General features: G+C 41.4%; 1 protein-coding gene across 1 annotated transcript in view; it reads right to left on the reverse strand.

Moving 5' to 3' along the window:
• tsg101a (tumor susceptibility 101a) overlaps window positions 1-17,455 on the reverse strand; it is a 39,400-nt gene that overhangs the window by 20,738 nt on the left and 1,207 nt on the right. The window contains exons 4-5 of the mRNA XM_059975590.1: window positions 12,077-12,142; window positions 7,449-7,612 (exon numbers count right to left, since the gene is read on the reverse strand). Coding sequence (XP_059831573.1) covers window positions 7,449-7,612; window positions 12,077-12,142 — 230 coding nt within the window. The remainder of the gene's footprint in view (window positions 1-7,448; window positions 7,613-12,076; window positions 12,143-17,455) is intronic.

A 17,455-nucleotide genomic window follows, 5' to 3' on the forward strand; every position in this document is an offset into this window, starting at 1 on the left:
GAAGAGTTTCTTTCTTAATGTGTTTTCTCAGACCAACAGAGTAGGAGATAATCTGTCCACATATATATGCTTTAAAGGTGTCCCAAAGTGTTCCACAAGAAATATTATCTGTGGAATTAGTTGAAAAGAAGAAATTGATCTGTTCCTTCATAAATTTAATAAAATCCAGATCTTGCAGTAAGGTAGAATCAAATCGCCATTGTCCAGCACTAGAAGCTGTATCCGTAAATTTAATAGGAAGTTTTAATGGAGCATGGTCAGAGATGGCTATAATATCATAATTACAACCAATTACCGATGGAATAAAACACGAGTCAATAAAAAAATAATTAATTCTCAAGTAGGAATGATAAACATGTGAGAAAAATGAAAACTCTGTCTTCAGAATGCCGAAATCTCCAAATATCAAAAATTCCATTATCAGTCAAAAAATAGTTAATACAAGTGGCCGACTTATTAGATAAAGTCTGAGTAGATATAGATTTGTCCAACAAAAGGATTTAAACAACAATTAAAGTCATCACCCATTATTAACATATTCATTTAGATTAGGTAGAGAAGTAAATAAGGACTTAAAAAAAATCAGGACAATCCACATTTGGAGCATAAACATTAGCCATAGCAACCTTTTTGTTAAAAAGCCAGTAATTAACAAAAATCTACCATTCGGATCTGAAAAGATATCGTGTTGGACAAATGCAATAGAGGAGTCAATAAAAATTGAAACTCCCTTTACTTTAGCATTCGAATTCGAATGGTACTGTTGACCCCTCCAAAACCTAAAAAAGTGATAATTGTCTTCTTTCCTCAAATGAGTTTCTTGTACAAAAATAATATGAGCATTAAGTCTTTGGAATACTTTGAAAATCTTTTTCCGTTTAATCGGACGGTTTAAGCCATTAGTATTCCAAGAGACAAAATTAATGGTCTGAGCCATATTACTGAAATCAACCCTTTGATATATAAAGGGTTAACCAAATTATGAACTCATGCACCCGGAAGAGGAACAAAAATAAGGGGCGGACCCGGAAGCGACGACATCGCGGGCATTTTAGTGGTTTAAAATCAGCCCAAATGAAGAAACTAAAACAAACTGAAATAAGGAACATAAGATTTAGGGAAAAAAAAACCACCCCCCACCCAAGAGGGAAAAAGATCACCCCAGCCAGGAAACGGCTGGGAAAAAGGACAGATGAAACTAAATCTACCCCCATATCAGCAGAAGACAACTCCGTATATAAAGGATAAAAAAAAAAGATCCATCCAAACTCTAAAGAAATAATAATCACAATACTAAAACCAAACTTCTTAATATAATTGATAGTAAGAAAATCAAAAAGAATATAATCACTAGTAACTTATAAATCGGGTTAAAACCCAAACAAACCAAAAAAAAAATGTAAACTGTGATAAGAAATGCATTATAGGAAGAAGACGAGAGAAAAAGAAATGTCAAAATCGAAAAAAAAAGCCAAAAATATTTTAGAGAAGAAACTGCCATCTTAGTAAAAAAAAATTCACCTTCGGATTAATAATAATGACCAAAAATAAAGTACAGTAGTTGAAGTAAGTAAAATAAAAAGATTAGTATGTCAAAAAAAAAAACTTCAATTAGAGTATAAAATATAGAGTAAACCTACACCAATAGCCAGAAACAAAATCTGGTTTTGGAAACAAAAACCATCTTGCACGATCAAAATCACTCATTCATTAGAGATGAGGGAAGTTAGGGAAGTTCTCATTCAAAAAGCTCCTCGCTTCAGATGTAGAAAGGAAAACATGCCGAGGTACATTCAAAGGCGAGATTCTGAGCTTCGCAGGGTATAAGAGCGCAGGTTTTAGATTTTTCTCATAACATTCGGACATCAGAGGTTTAAAAAGAAGCCTTGCTTTCATTACTTCTGGACTAAAGTCTTCCACTAATCGAAAATTGTGATCTTGAAATTTGACCATCCCAACACGCCGAGCCACACGAATAAGTTGCTCTTTAACATGCACATAATGAAATCGGACAATTACAACCGGTGGTTTAGCTGAAGCACTTGGTGAATGACGCATAATTCTGTGAGCGCAATCGAGTAATGGAGGACTGTCTGGGAATACAGAACGGAACGCATCCTTTAAAAGTTGAGCAAAGTACTTCGAGGGGTCCCCTTGTTCAATACCTTCCGGGAGACCAAGTATGCGTAAGTTCTGTCTTCTGGACCGATTCTCAAAGTCGACACTCTTGGCTTTAAGTGTTTCCACCTGTTTAATCGTTGAAAGTAATTTCTGCTCCAGTTTTTCAATTATCAAGTCTCGCTTCCGAGCATCCTCTTGCAAAGTTGTGATTAAAACTTGCTGCTGGTTAACTACTGAATCAGTCTTATCCATATAATCTTGAAAAGCCTTTATATCTTGTTTGAAAATTTGTCGTTGTTCTTCAAATTTTTCATTTAAAACCTCCGATAATATTTCATAAGTCAATTCAGTGCGCTTAGGATCGGTCTTTTTCTTCTTCCTGTTCCTGTTAGGATCTTTCCCAGGTTCTCGCCCTTTAGATCTAAGAACCATTTCTGTATTCATTTCTTCAAAAATTCACAATAAACTCTAAAAGATAAGTCCAGAAAAGTAGCAAGAATCTTTTGGTGTAGGTAAAAGTAAGTTAAATAAGGGTGATCATAGGTTAAGAAAAGTATAGGTTATTAAGCGAATCTGAAACAGTGCTCACTCCATGAGCATCTCTTGCTGACCTGAGATTTCTAGATCATTGGGACCTCTTCTGGGACAGGTGGGACCTGGGGCAGGAGAGACGGGTTACACCTGAACTACAAGGGGACCAATATACTTGCAGGGAGGTTTGCTAGTGTTATTGGGGAGGGTTTAAACTAGATTTGCAGGGGGATGGGAACCAGAGTGCCAGAGTAGGTAGTGAAACGGGGGTAAAAATAAATGATGTTAGTAATTCATGCAAAGTCACAAATAGTAAGGTTGTGTGTGGTGGTAATAATCTTCTGAGGTGTGTATATTTCAATGCAAGTATTGTGGGGAAGGCAGACGAGCTGAGGGCCTGGATTGACACATGGAATTATGGTATCATAACCATTACTGAAACGTGGCCACAGGAGGGGCAGAACTGGCAACTAATGTTCCACAGTTCCGATGTTTCAGATGTGATAGAGGCAGAGGGATGAAGGGTGGGGGGCGGGGGAGTGGCTTTGCTAGTCAGGGAAAATATTACAGCTGTGCTTCGGCAGGACAGATTAGAGCGCTTGTCTGCCGAGGCCATATGGGTGGAGCTGAGAAACAGGAAAGGTATGACCACATTAATAGAGTAGTATTATAGACCACCCAATAGTCAGCGAGAACTGGAGGAGCAAATCTGCCGAGAGATAACAGACAACAGCAGGAGACGGAAATTTGTGATTGTAGGGGATTTTAATTTCCACACATTGATAGGGACTCCCATACTGTTAAAGGTCTAGATGGGTTAGTGTTTGTGAAATGTGTTCAGGAAAGTTTTCTAAATCAATATATAGATGTACCAACTAGGGAGGATGAAATATTAGATCTCCTATTAGGAAATGAGTTAGGACAGGTGACAGAAGTGTGTGTAGGGGAACACTTCGGTTCCAGTGATCATAACGCCATTAGTTTCAACTTGGTCATGGATAAAGATAGATCTGGTCCTTGGGTTGAAGTTCTAAACTGGAAAAAGGCCAAATTTGAAGAAATAAGAAAGGATCTAAAAAACGTAGATTGGGACAGGTTGTTCTCTGGCAAGGATGTGTTTGGTAAATGGGAGGCCATCAAAGGAGAAATTTTGAGAGTGCAGAGTTTCTATATTCCTGTCAGGGTTAAAGGCAAAATGAATAAGAATAAGGAACCTTGGTTCTCAAGGGATATTGGAACTCTGAAAAAGAGAGAGATGTATAACATGTATAATACTCAAGAAAGAAATCAGGAAAGCAAAAAGACACGAGGTTGCTTTGGCAGTCAGGGTGAAGGATAATCCTAAGAGCTACAGGTATGTTAAGAGCAAAAGGATAGTAAGGGATAAAATTAGTCCTCTTGAAGATCAGAGTGGTCGGCTATGTATGGAGCCAAAAGAAATGGGAGAGATACTAAATGGGTTTTTTGCATCTGTATTTACTAAGGAAACTGGAATGGAAACTATGGTGTTATGAATGTGAAGCAATTCTGAGGGGCCGAAGGGTACAAAGTCACCCCGTCCTTTTTGAGAATCGCAAGATCGCTATTAATTCGGGTCTGGGACCCAAGAAATGAGAGGGAGACACACGGAATACACAGGGTTTGGAATGTGTCCTGGCCTCAGCGGAACAGAACCACTGATAACAGCCATTGTCTCTTGGAGACGGAATTGTGTATTGAGTACTGTACTGTTCATTGAAACCCCTCAGGGGACAACCAGAGTGGTCTGGTTGAGGGATTGCGTCATCCCAACCTGATTGACATCTGAGACCCCGTAAGTAAGGATAAAAGAGGGTCAGGGGAACAACCCCTTTAGACGCACCAGGAGAAACGCTAGAAATCCCGTGATAGCTTTTTATAGCGAAGGCCAGTGAGAGCTCGTGTGCATTATCCCTTGCCTGGGTGGCGGGCTCATCACGGAAGAATGGTTTAGCTAAAGGAGAGGCCACAAGTGAAAGGCCACGACAACGAGACTCCCGATGGATCGAAATCATAAAAGTCAGCAAGTTTTTTCTCCAAATCTCTCTCTCTCTCTCTCTCCACAGCGGTCCCCAACGGCAGCAGCCTGCATGAACTGAGTGAACTTTATATTTCCATCGGACAATACATTACCCCCAGACAACGATAGAGCTTATTTCTAATTGGTTATTATTATATCAGCACTTTTAGATTTAGCATTGACGACATATATTATTTGTATATTTGCATTGATATTATTTTTGTGTAATTTTTTTTACTAATAAATATTGTTAAAAATAGTACCATCAGACTTCAACGGACCTCTCCATCTTTGCTGGTAAGTGACCCAGGTACAGGGTTCGTAACAATGGAAACAAGGTCATGGAAGAGGATAGCTCATGCAGTTCCGTTGTCTAATAAAAGCTCAAAAAGCCGGGAAATTATAGGCCAGTAAGTTTGACATCAGTAGTAGGCAAATTATTGGAAGGAATGCTGAGAGATAGGATCTACAAGTCTTTGGATAGACAGGGACTTACTTATTAGAAAAAGTCAGCATGGCTTTGTGCGTGGTAGGTCCAGTTTAACCAATCTATTAAGAATTTTTTGAGGAAGTTACCAGGAAAGTGGATGAAGGGAAGGCAGTGGATGTTGTATACATGGACTTCAGTAAGGCCTTTGACAAGGTCCCGCATGCGAGGTTAGTTAGGAAGATTCAGTCGCGAGGTATACATGGAGAGGTAGTAAATTGGATTAGACATTGGCTCAATGGAAGAAGCCAGAGAGTGGTAGTGGAGGATTGCTTCTCTGAGTGGAGGCCTGTGACTAGTGGTGTGCCACAGGGATCAGTGCTGGGTCCATTGTTATTTGTCATCTATATCAATGATCTGGATGATAATGTGGCAAATTGGATCAGCAAATTTGTTGATGATACAAAGATTGGAGGTATATTGGAGAGTGAGGAAGGTTTTCAAAGCTTGCAGAGGGATTTGGACCAGTTGGATGAATGGGCTGAAAAATGGCAGATGGAGCTTAATGCGGACAAGTGTGAGATATTGCCCTTAGGAAGGTCAAACCAAGGTAGAACATACAAGGTAAATGGTAGGACACTGAGGAATGCAGTAGAACAGAGGGATCTGGGAGTACAGATACATAATTCCCTAAAAGTGGCATCACAGGTGGATAGGTTCATAAGGAGAGCTTTTGGTACATTGGCCTTTATAAATCAAAGTATTGAGTATAAGAGTTGGAATGTAATGGTGAGATTGTATAAGACATTGGTGAGACCGTATTTGGAGTATTGTGTGCAATTTTGGTCACCTAATTACAGGAAGGATATTATACAGGTTGAAAGAGTGCAGAGAAGATTTACAGGGATGTTACCGGCATTTGAGAAACTGAATTACAGAGAAAGGTTGAATAGGTTAGGACTTTATTCCCTGGAGTGTAGGCGAATGAGGGGAGATTTGATAGAGGTATATAAAATTATGATGGGTACAGATAGAGTGAATGCAAGCAGGCTTTTTCCACTGAGGCTAGGGGAGAAAAAAAACGAGAGGTCATGGGTTAAGGGTGAAGGGGGAAAGTTTAAAGGGAACATTAGGGGGGCTTCTTCACACAGAGAGGGGTGGGAGTGTGGAATGAGCTGCCAGATGAAGTGGTGAATGTGGGCTCACTTTTGACATACAAGAAAAACTTGGACAGGTATATGGATGAGAGGGGTTTGGAGGGATATGGCCCGGGAGCAGATCAGTGGGACTAGGCAGAAAATAGTTCGGCACATCCAAGAAGGGCCAAAAGGCCTGTTTCTGTGCTGAAATGTTCTATGTTCTATGACTGCTGCGAAACAGTTTCTAACTAGTGTCACTCATATGACTTCTGCGGCCATTAGACACAACACTGTACTCTGATTGAACAGTTTTTAAATAGCGTCAGATGCTTGCATTTGTGTCCCAAAAAAAACAGCAATTTGTCATTGATAGTTGGTGAGAAATAAGGCAACTCCAACTCAGAACTATTTTGCTCACTGTGGTTTCAAGCATTCAGGATTGGAGATAGCAGAAACAGCCAGGAGTGGAAAGGAGACAATTTCACTACTTCAACAAGTCAAAGCTATGAAGAATTTGAAGGTATCGACTCACTCATCTTATACATAAGAATTAAAATGAAGATTTGGAGGATGCAATCATTGAAAGCATTGTAGGAAGGCAGTCTATTATCTGCACTGGATGACAGCACTGATTTGGTTAATTTACAGTCAAAAGAATGTGACACAGATTGGTATCCATCCTCCATCAATTGGTACTAGAAATTAATAAACAGTTTTTAGTAGTGTAGTAGCATTGGTACTGCTCTAATGTGTTCTGTATGTTATTGAAATACATAATTTGTTACTCAATTTGTCTTTTTTTATACACTTTTAGCCACTTCCATTAAACTTCAGTTAATTTTGGGCCAAAATGTACTGGTCTTGGTGCGTTCCAATTAAATGGAATTTACATGATTGTGTTTATTATTATTATATTCTTTATCTTATTGTGGGTTTTTTTGTGCTGCATCTGATCTGGAGAAACAATTAATTAATTCTCCTTTACATGTGCTCTGGAAATGTCATTTAAAATCTTGAATCCTTGCATCCAAGAATCCCCAATCTAACATCTTCCACCTTTAACCAAGCCGGCTGTCAGCCTGACACTCTCTGGGGGCAATCCGCTAACATCCATTTTTCCAGAGATCTTGGCTGCTAATATTTCCCTCTTCTGTGGACGATAATGGCCTTATTTAAAATCTGTGATACTCACATGTTTCCACTCATGCAGATACGGGAGGTAGATCTTCCCATTGGCATCAACATGCTTTCCGGTTTTGATCATCATGCTGCTAGTGGGTTTTACAAAGCAGATCGGTGGATTGTAAGGGTAGGAGTCCAGTAACCAGAGACATACGGGGATATTGTACATATTGCCTGCAAAGATAAAGTAGTCAAACAGTTAGAAACATAGAAAATAGGTGCAGGAGTAGGCCATTCAGCCCTTCGAGCCAGCACCACCATTCAGTATGATCATGGCTGATCATCCAACTCAGAACCCTGTACCTGCTTTCTCTCCATACCCCCGATCCCTTTAGCCACAAGGGCCATAGCTAACTTCCTCTTAAATATAGCCAATGAACCGGCCGCAACTGTTTCTTGTGGCAGAGAATTCTACAGATTCACCACTCTCTGGGTGAAGAAGTTTTTCCTCATCTCGGTCCTAAAAGGCTTCCCCTTTATCCTTAAACTGTGACCCCTTGTTCTGGACTTCCCCAACATCGGAAACAATCTTCCTGCATCTGGCCTGTCCAATCCCTTTAGAATTTTATACGTTTCAATAAGATCCCCCCTCAATCTTCTAAATTCCAGTGAGTATAAGCCTAGTCGATCCATTCTTTCTTCATACGAAAGTCCTGCCATCCCAGGAATCAATCTGGTGAACCTTCTCTGTACTCCCTCTATGGCAAGAATGTCTTTCCTCAGATTAGGGGACCAAAACTGCACACAATATTCTGGGTGCGGTCTCACCAAGGCCTTGTACAACTGCTGTAGAACCTCCCTGCTCCTATACTCAAATCCTTTTGTTATGAATGCCAACATACCATTTGCCTTTTTCACCACCTGCTATACCTGCATGCCCATCTTCAATGACTGGTGTACAATGACACCCAGGTCTCGTTGCACCTCCCCTTTTCCTAATTGGCCACCGTTCAGATAATAATCTGTTTTCCTGTTCTTGCAACCAAAGTGGATAACCTCACATTTAACCACATTAAATTGCATCTGCCATGAATTTGCCCACTCACCTAACCTATCCAAGTCACCCTGCATCCTCCTCACAGCTTACACCGTCGCCCAGCTTCGTGTCATCTGCAAACTTGGAGATGCTGCATTTAATTCCCTTGTCTAAATCATTAATATATATTGTAAACAACTGGGGTCCCAGCACTGAGCCTTGCGGTACCCCACTAGTCACTGCCTGCCATTCTGAAAAGGTCCCGTTTACTCCCACTCTTTGCTTCCTGTCTGCCAACCAATTGTCTATCCACATCAATACCATACCCCCAATACCGTGTGCTTTAAGTCTGCACACTAATCTCCTGTGTGGGACTTTGTCAAAAGCCTTTTGAAAATCCAAATATACCACATCCACTGGCTCTCCCCATCCACTCTACTAGTTACATCTTCAAAAAATTCTATAAGATTCGTCAGACATGATTTGCCTTTCACAAATCCATGCTGACTTTGTCTGATGATTTTGCCTCTTTCCAAATGTGCTGTTATCACATCTTTGATAACCCACTTTAGCATTTTCCCCAGCACCGATGTCAGACTAACTGGTCTATAATTCCCCGGTTTCTCTCCCCCTCCTTTTTTAAAAAGTGGGGTTACATTAGCCACCCTCCAATCCTCAGGAACTAATCCAGAACTAAGGAGTTTTGAAAAATTATCACTAATGCATCCACTATTTCTTGGGCTACTTCCTTAAGCACTCTGGGATGTAGACCATCTGGCCCTGGGGATTTATCTGCCTTTAATCTCTTCAATTAACTAACATCACTTCCCTACTAACATGTATTTCCCTCAGTTCCTCCATCTCACTAGACCCTCGGTCCCTTACTATTTCCAGAAGATTTTTTATGTCCTCCTTAGTGAAGACAGAACCAAAGTAGTTATTCAATTGGTCTGCCGTGTCTTTGTTCCCTATGATCAATTCACCTGTTTCTGACTGTAAAGGACCTACATTTGGCTTGACCAATCTTTTTCTTTCCACATATTCGATAAAAGCTTTTACAGTCAGTTTTTATGTTCCCTGCCAGCTTTCTCTCATAATCTTTTTTCCCTTTCCTAATTAAGCCCTTTGTCCTCCTCTGCTGGTCTCTGAATTCCTCCCAGTCCCCAGGTGTGCCGCTTTTTTTTTGCTAATTTATATTTCTTCTTTGGACTTGATACTATCCCTAATTTCCCTTGTCAGCCACGGGTGCACTACCTTCCCTGGTTTATTCTTTTGCCAAACTGGGATGAACAATTGTTGTAGTTCATCCACGAGATCTTTAAATGCTTGCCATTGCATATCCACCGTCAACCCTTTAAGTATCATTTGCCAGTCTATCTTAGCTAATTCACGTCTCATACCTTCAAAGTTACCCTTCTTTAAGTTCAGAACTTTTGTTTCAGAATTAACTATGTCACTCTCCATCTTAATGAAGAATTCCACCATATTATGGTCACTCTTATCCAAGGGGCCTCGCTCGACAAGATTGCTAACTAACCCTTCCTTATTGCTCAATACCCAATCTAGAATGGCCTGCTCTCTAGTTGGTTCCTCGACATGTTGGTTCAGAAAACCATCCCGCATACATTCCAAGAAATCCTCTTCCTCAGCACCCTTACCATTTTGGTTCACCCAATCTATATGGAGATTGAAGTCACCCATTACAACTACTGTTCCTTTACTGCATGCATTTCTAATTTCCTGTTTAATGCCATCCCCAACCTCACTACTACTGTTAGGTGGCCTGTACACAACTCCCACCAGCGTTTTCTGCCCCTTAGTGTTATGCAGCTCTACCCATATCGATTCCACATCCTCCAGGCTAATGTCCTTCCTTTCTATTGTGTTAATCTCCTCTCTAACCAGCAATGCTATCCCACTTCCTTTTCTTTCCTGTCTATCCCTCCTGAATATTGAATATCCCTGGATGTTGAGCTCCCATCCTTGGTCACCCTGGAGCCATGTCTCTGTGATCCCAACTACATCATATTCATTAATAACTATCTGCACATTCAATTCATTCACCTTGTTACGAATGCTCCTCACATTGACACACAAAGCCTTCAGGCTTGTTTTTACACTCTTAGCCCTTATACAATTATGTTGAAAAGTGGCTCTTTTTGCCCTGGATTTGCCTGCCTGCCACTTTTACTTTTCACCTTACTACTTTTTGCTTCTACCCTCATTTTATACCCCTCTGTCTCTCTGCACTTGTTCCCATCCCCTGCCATATTAGTTTAAAGCCTCTTGAACAGCAGTAGCAAATGCTCCCCCTGGGACATTGGTTCCAGTCCAGCCCAGGTGCAGACCGTCCTGTTTATACCGGTCCCACCTCCCCCAGAACTGGTTCCAATGCCCCAGAAATTTGAATCCCCCCTCCTCGCATCATTTTTCAAGCCACGTATTCATCTGAAATATCCTCCTATTTCTACTCTGACTAGCACGTGGCACTGGTAGTAATCCAGGGATTATTACCCTTTGTGGTCCTTCTTTTTAGTTTATCTCCTAACTCCCTAAATTCACCTTGTAGGACCTCATCCCATTTTTTACCTATATCGTTGGTAACTATGTGCACCACGACCACTGGCTGTTCACCCTCCCATTCCAGAATGTCCTGCAGCTGCTCAGAGACATTGTTGACCCTTGCACCAGGGAGGCAACATACCATCCTGGAGTCTTGTTTGCGGCTGCAGAAACGCCTATCTATTCCCCTTACAATCGAATCCCCTATCACTATAGCTCTCCCACTCCTTTTCCTTCCCTCCTGTGCCGCACAGCCACCCATGGTGCAATGAACTCAGCTGCTGCTGCCTTCCCCTGGTGAGACATCTCCCCCAACAGTATCCAAAACAGTATATCTGTTTAGGAGGGAGATGACCTCAGGGGACTTCTGCACTACCTGCCTACTGCTACGCTGTCTAGTGGCCACCTCTTCCCTTTCTGCCTGTGTAGCCTTTACCTGCGGTGTGGCCGACTGACTGAATGTGCTATTCACGATTTTCTCAGCATCGCAGATGCTCCAGTATGAATCCAATCGCAGCTCCAGACGCTCAATGCGGTCTGCCAGAAGCTGCAGGACACACTTCCTGCACACAGTTGTCAGGGACACTGGAAGTATCCCTGATTTCCCACATGCTGCAGGATGAACAAACCACGGGGCCAATCTCAGCTGCCATGACCTACCCAATACTTGCCTCAACTTTTGAAACTTTCTCCTTTGAAAGGAACTTACCCAGCCTTACCTCACTTGGAGTGAAGCTCGTCCTCAGCCTCTGCTCGCCGAAGCCTCTCGAGTCAAAGCCTCAAATCCTTCACTGGCCCACTCACTCACTGGCCACTTTCCACAGGCCGTTCCACTTAAGGTAACCCTCTATTTATTTGTTTGAACTTTTCAAACTGCTTGGTCACCTGACCTCGATTGCCCAATCAGCTGCTTTTTGCTGAGTCTGAGCTATTCAAATCTTGATTGTCTAATCAACGGCTTTCTGCTGAGCTTTTCATATCTTGATTGACTTGATTGCACAGTCCAACTGCCAAAACTGCCAGAATCTCTCGAGTCAAAGCCTCAAATCTCCACTCCTTCAATGTCCCACTTCCACAATTGCTCATAATTCCTTTCTTACCTCTGTAGCTAACTGGGATCGTCCCGGTGAGACTCATCAGCTCCTGTGAATTACCATTGTTGAATACTGAAACCAGAAAGGGAAAACAAAATCAATCACAAGTGTTAATGGAAAGGCCACTCAGCTTCATCAGTATGTAATGAAACCATGCCATCTGGTGCAGCAAAGAGCGTCAGCACAAGTAGTGGCAGCACTGAGTGTCAGAGCAGCTCATGGTAAGAAACTGAAAAAGCTTTCACATTTGTGACCTAGTTCAACTCACATTTAAGAGCAAATCAAGTGAATACTAGAACAGGACATTGCTTTCCAATTTATACATTTCACTTTTGATAAATGGCCCTAAATGAGAACCAGTGAACTATTCCAAATGGAATAGATCTGTATGATGGAAGTTAAAGTACACACAAAGTTTTTACACACAAGTACAAACAATAATAATTCATGTGTACAAATGTAGAAAAGAAACAATCAAAGAATATTAAATTCAGTAAGGTAACCCAGTAAAATGGGGAAGTTGACAGCTTATGAATTATACCAGCACTTTGTACCAATGTCAGTACATTTCAATTGCCTTTACTCCTGTTTTCGAATCACAACTCAGTTTCACACAATATGAACATCCCTAATTGTTCCTCAACTGGAATAGCCGAACAAGGCAATCAGTTCAAGAGAAAATCAGATGTGTGCAATAAACCATCCAACAGACAGTACTGATGAGCCAAGGATGGCGGAGTTTTGGCGGATCTGTGAATAAATACTTAATTGTTTATCTTGTAAGAATTAGACAAGGATATGAGACAAACTGTTAATACAAAGTTGTACACAGAACTTAATTTTTTGATTTTTGGCTGTTGCTATGAGTATAGTTTCTCACAAGATAACTGCACTTGAACCTCGCTTACTGTTTCCAATTCACAAGGTTAATCAAACTGCCTTTGCTTTTGCAATGGATCTGTACTTGCATAAAAGGAGTCGTGCTCTCTGTATTATTTGGAGTTCGAAACACACTGTTAGAGGCTCCACTCTAATTTACTTGCAGTCAACCTTGATCGAATTTCTTTAGGAAATTAATTTCCCTAACGGAAAGGCAGCACTCCCCATCACAGATCCTGACCACTTGGTCATGCCCTCATCTCACAGCTACCATCAGGCAGGAGGTACAGAAGCCTAAAGGCCCCACACCACCAGGTTCAAGATCAGCTACTTCCCTTTTCCTGAATCAACCTGAGTACAGCATCACAGGAGACTGCTGTATATCCTTGTATAATTTATGTTTTCCTTGTGAATGCTGCACCCCTGTTGCTGCCACAAGCAAGCTTTTCACGGCACATTCTGCATACGTGTACTTGTGCATTTGACAGTAAGCTCAACTTGGCAGCAAAGTTTGCGCAAAATCTTTATAAAACATTCACTAGGCTGCAGATGAGATCATGTGGCCAATTCTGAGCACAAAGCACTAGAAAATATTGAAGGCTGAGAAACAGTGCAGAGGAATGGCTTAATTATATGAAGGGATTTATATCACACCTCACAGCAGTGAGAGGACCTGATCTGTTCACAATTACACTGACAGAACAAATTAATTGTTGCTGCATGGGGAAAGAGCCAAGCAGTAGACTGAACTGGGCCATTCTTCAGTGATGGGCCACAGGTCAGTGATGGTGCAAGTGGTCTCTTGCTGTGTGATTTTAATCTGCCATTTTATAACTGATTTTGAAATTGTGAGAACAATTCAGAAGACAAGGGTCAACCTGTCCAAGATGTGAGTGTTCTTGAATTGTCTCTGGTTAAATTAAACATAATTCCCAATGTTTGAAATTCCATGCTTGCATTAAGTGAAAATTATTTTAAAGTGCTTTCAAAACACTTTTTCCTCAAGTTTCTTGCTTTAGAAAACTTGCTTTTTTTACAATTAAAATACAAGTAGTATACAATCCCACTTTGATAGGAATTAAATACAATGGTTCACACCACATTAAGGAGATGAGATTTCCATTTGAGTGATCAAACTTGTAGTGAGGAAAAAATGCTTCCCTTGCTGATCTACAGGATGTGACTAGTTCACGTGGCACTAACAGTAATTTCTACACCCTGTGCACAAACTGATTAAAAGATCAAACATATCTTGCCAAAACTCATGAAGAGTGATGGCTCCCACTTCATCAATAACCATATTGTTACAACACACACAAAATGCTGGTGGAACACAGCAGGCCAGGCAGCATCTATAGGAAGAATCATAGTTGATGTTTCAGGCCAAGACCCTTCATCAGGACTAACTCTCTTACTATCTTTTCTTTCAGTTAGTCCTGACAAAGGGTCTCAGCCTGAAACAGCGACTGTACTTCTTCCTATAGATGCTGCCTGGCCTGCTGCATTCCACCAGCGTTTTGTGTGTGTTGCTTGAATTTCCAGCATCTGCAGATTTCCTCGTGCTTGCATAGATATTGTTAATTTAGTTAAAAAGAAAAATGAGACATATACCAAAATTGGCTCAGACCCTTGAGGAGCAGAAGGGAAGCAGGATAGAACCAAGGAAAGTTCATGTCTAAAAAGTGCGATGAAACTTATAATGGCAATTAGGATTTTTTTTTCCAAGTCAAGTCACTTTTATTGTCATTTCGACCATAACTGCTGGTACAGTGCATAGTGAAAATGAGACAACATTTTTCAGGACCATGGTGATACATGACACAGTACAAAAACTAGACTGAACTACATAATAAAAAAAACAACACAGAGAAAGCTACACTAGACTACAGACCTACACTGGACTGCATAAAGTGCACAAAAACAGTGCAAGTATTACAATAAACAAACAGGACAGTAGGTCAAGGTGTCAGTCCAGGCTTCGGGTATTGAGGAGTCTGATAGCTTGGGGGAAGAAACTGTTACATAGTCTGGTTGAGAGCCCGAATGCTTCAGAGCCTTTTCCCAGACTGCAGGAGGAAGAAGAGATCGTATGAGGGGTGCATGGGGTCCTTCATAATGCTGTTTCCTTTGTGGATGCAGCATGTAGTGTAAATGTCCGTGATGGCTGGAAGAGAGACCCTGATTATCTTCTCAGCTGACCTCACTATCTGCTGCAGGGTCTTGCGATCCGAGATGCTGCAATTTGAATTGGGAGAATCCCAAGGTATTCCATACGTATATTAAGAATAAGAGGGAAGATAGGGAAAGAGAAGGGCCACTCAAGACAAAGAATTTATGTGTGGAGCCAGACGAAGTTGGTAGGGGCACTCTGCATTAATATTCATAAAGAAGAAGAACATAGATAGTGGTGATATCAGGGTGGGGCATGTTGATATTCTAGGCCATATTGATGCTAAAAGACTGATGTCCCAAAAAACATTAAAATGCACAAGCCCCCATGCCTTGATGGAGTCTGCCACAGGATATTGGACTGAGATGAAGGAGGAGAATGTTGGAGCTTTGAGAGAGATTTTTGTATCCTAAAGTCCCAGAAGACTGGAAAGTAGTCAAATTTGTTCCTCTGTTTAAGAAGGGCAACAGGGATAATTGCAGGTCAAGGTAGGAAAATTATTGGAAAAGATTCGTAGGGACAGGACTCTAATTTGGAAAAGTATGTAGTTATTAGAAATAGTCAGTGTGAGGTCCTGCTCACAAGTTAGATCTGAGCTTTTTAAGGAAGTGACAAAGATGATTGAAGGCAGGGCAGTGGATGTTGTATGCATGGATTTTTGTAAAGTATTTCACAAGGGCATTCTTGATAGGCAGGTCCAGAAAGTTAAGTCACATGGGATCCAGTGAGCTGGTAAACTGGATACAAAATTAATTGTAGAAGATAGAGGATAACGGTGGAGGTGGGGGGGGGGGGGTTGTTCTGACCAGTGACAATCTGGAAAGATCAGTGCTGGGACTTTTGATGTTTGTAATATTGAACAAAAACATGGGAAGTCTAATTAGCAAGTGGAGATGAGGATGGTTGTCAAAGGACACAGAATATAAGGATCAGCTGGAAATTTGTGGAAGACAGGGGTTTAATCTGCATTATTGCGGGGTGATACATTGTGAAGGTCAAATGCAAGAGGAAGGTATAGAGTAAATGGCAGGACACTTGGTTACATTGACATCCAGACTGATCTAGGGGTCCATATCCACAACTCCCTGACAGTGGCAACAAAGAGCAGCTATGGTGGTAAGGAACCCATAATGATTGTTGCCTTTGTTGGTCAGGCCGTCAAACATAAAAGCTGGCAAGTCAGGTTGCTGCTGTATAAAATTCTGGCCAGACTGCATTTATAGTTTTATGTGCAGTTCTGGTCTACCTACAGAAGCAAAAGGTCTACAGTGAAGCACTCTCTGGCTCTCCATTCGGCATTGGACAACAGCAGTGGTAACATCTGTCAGCTGTTTATTGAATAAGGCTCAATGTTCAACACCATCATTCTCTCAGTACTAATCAATAAACTTCAAAACCTGCGCCTCTGCAACTGGAGCTTTGACTTCCTCATCGGGAGGCCACAGTCAGGGCGGATCGTCCTCCTCACTATCAGCACTGGCTCGCATCAACAACTCTACTCAACCCTCTCTCTCCGTGTGAAGCTAGACAGCACTCTCTTCGTTCACCGATGACACAACTATTGTTGGCAGAATCTCAGATGGTGATGAGTACAGCTACAACAACCTTGCACTCAACATCAGCAAGACCAGGGAATTGACTGTGGACTTCAATGGGGGGGGGGGGGGGGGGGCCTTAGGACATACACCAGTCCTCATTGAGGGTCTAACAGTGGAAAAGGTGAACAGCATCAAGCTCCTGTGTGTCAACATCTCTAAAGACCTACTCCGAGTCCAACATATTGATGCAATTATGAAGAAGGAATGCCAGCAAGCATACTTCATTAGGAGCCTGAAAAGATTTGGTATATCACCAAAGACTGAACAAATTCTACAGATGTACAGTGGAGGGTGAGCATTCTGAGTGATTACATCACCTCTGGTATGGTGATACCAATGCACAGGATTGGAAAAAGCAGCAGCAACTCAGGATTCTAGTTACCCCGCCATCAAAAACATCTTCAAAAGACAATGACTGAAGATGGTGGCATCCTTCATTACGGACTCTCACCACCAAAAGCTGGCTGGTAACAGGGGAGTCAAATACTTTCCCAGGGTGGAAATGTCAAATAGTACAGCGCAGAGGTCTAAGATGACATTAAAAAAATAAAGATCTGTGAGGCAAAAGTGTTTTTGTAACACAGAGACTGGTATGTACGTGGATTGCATTGTCAGAGAAGGTGCTAGAAGCTTATAGGAAGACAATGTTTTAAGAAGCATTAGATAGATACATGAATAAGCAGGGATAAAAAGCATATAGCTTTCAAGCTCCATTGTCACGGGTTTTGCGTATTAGCT

The sequence above is a fragment of the Hypanus sabinus genome, chromosome 7 (genome assembly GCF_030144855.1).
Source record: "Hypanus sabinus isolate sHypSab1 chromosome 7, sHypSab1.hap1, whole genome shotgun sequence".
NCBI classification, from domain to species: Eukaryota; Metazoa; Chordata; class Chondrichthyes; order Myliobatiformes; family Dasyatidae; genus Hypanus; species Hypanus sabinus.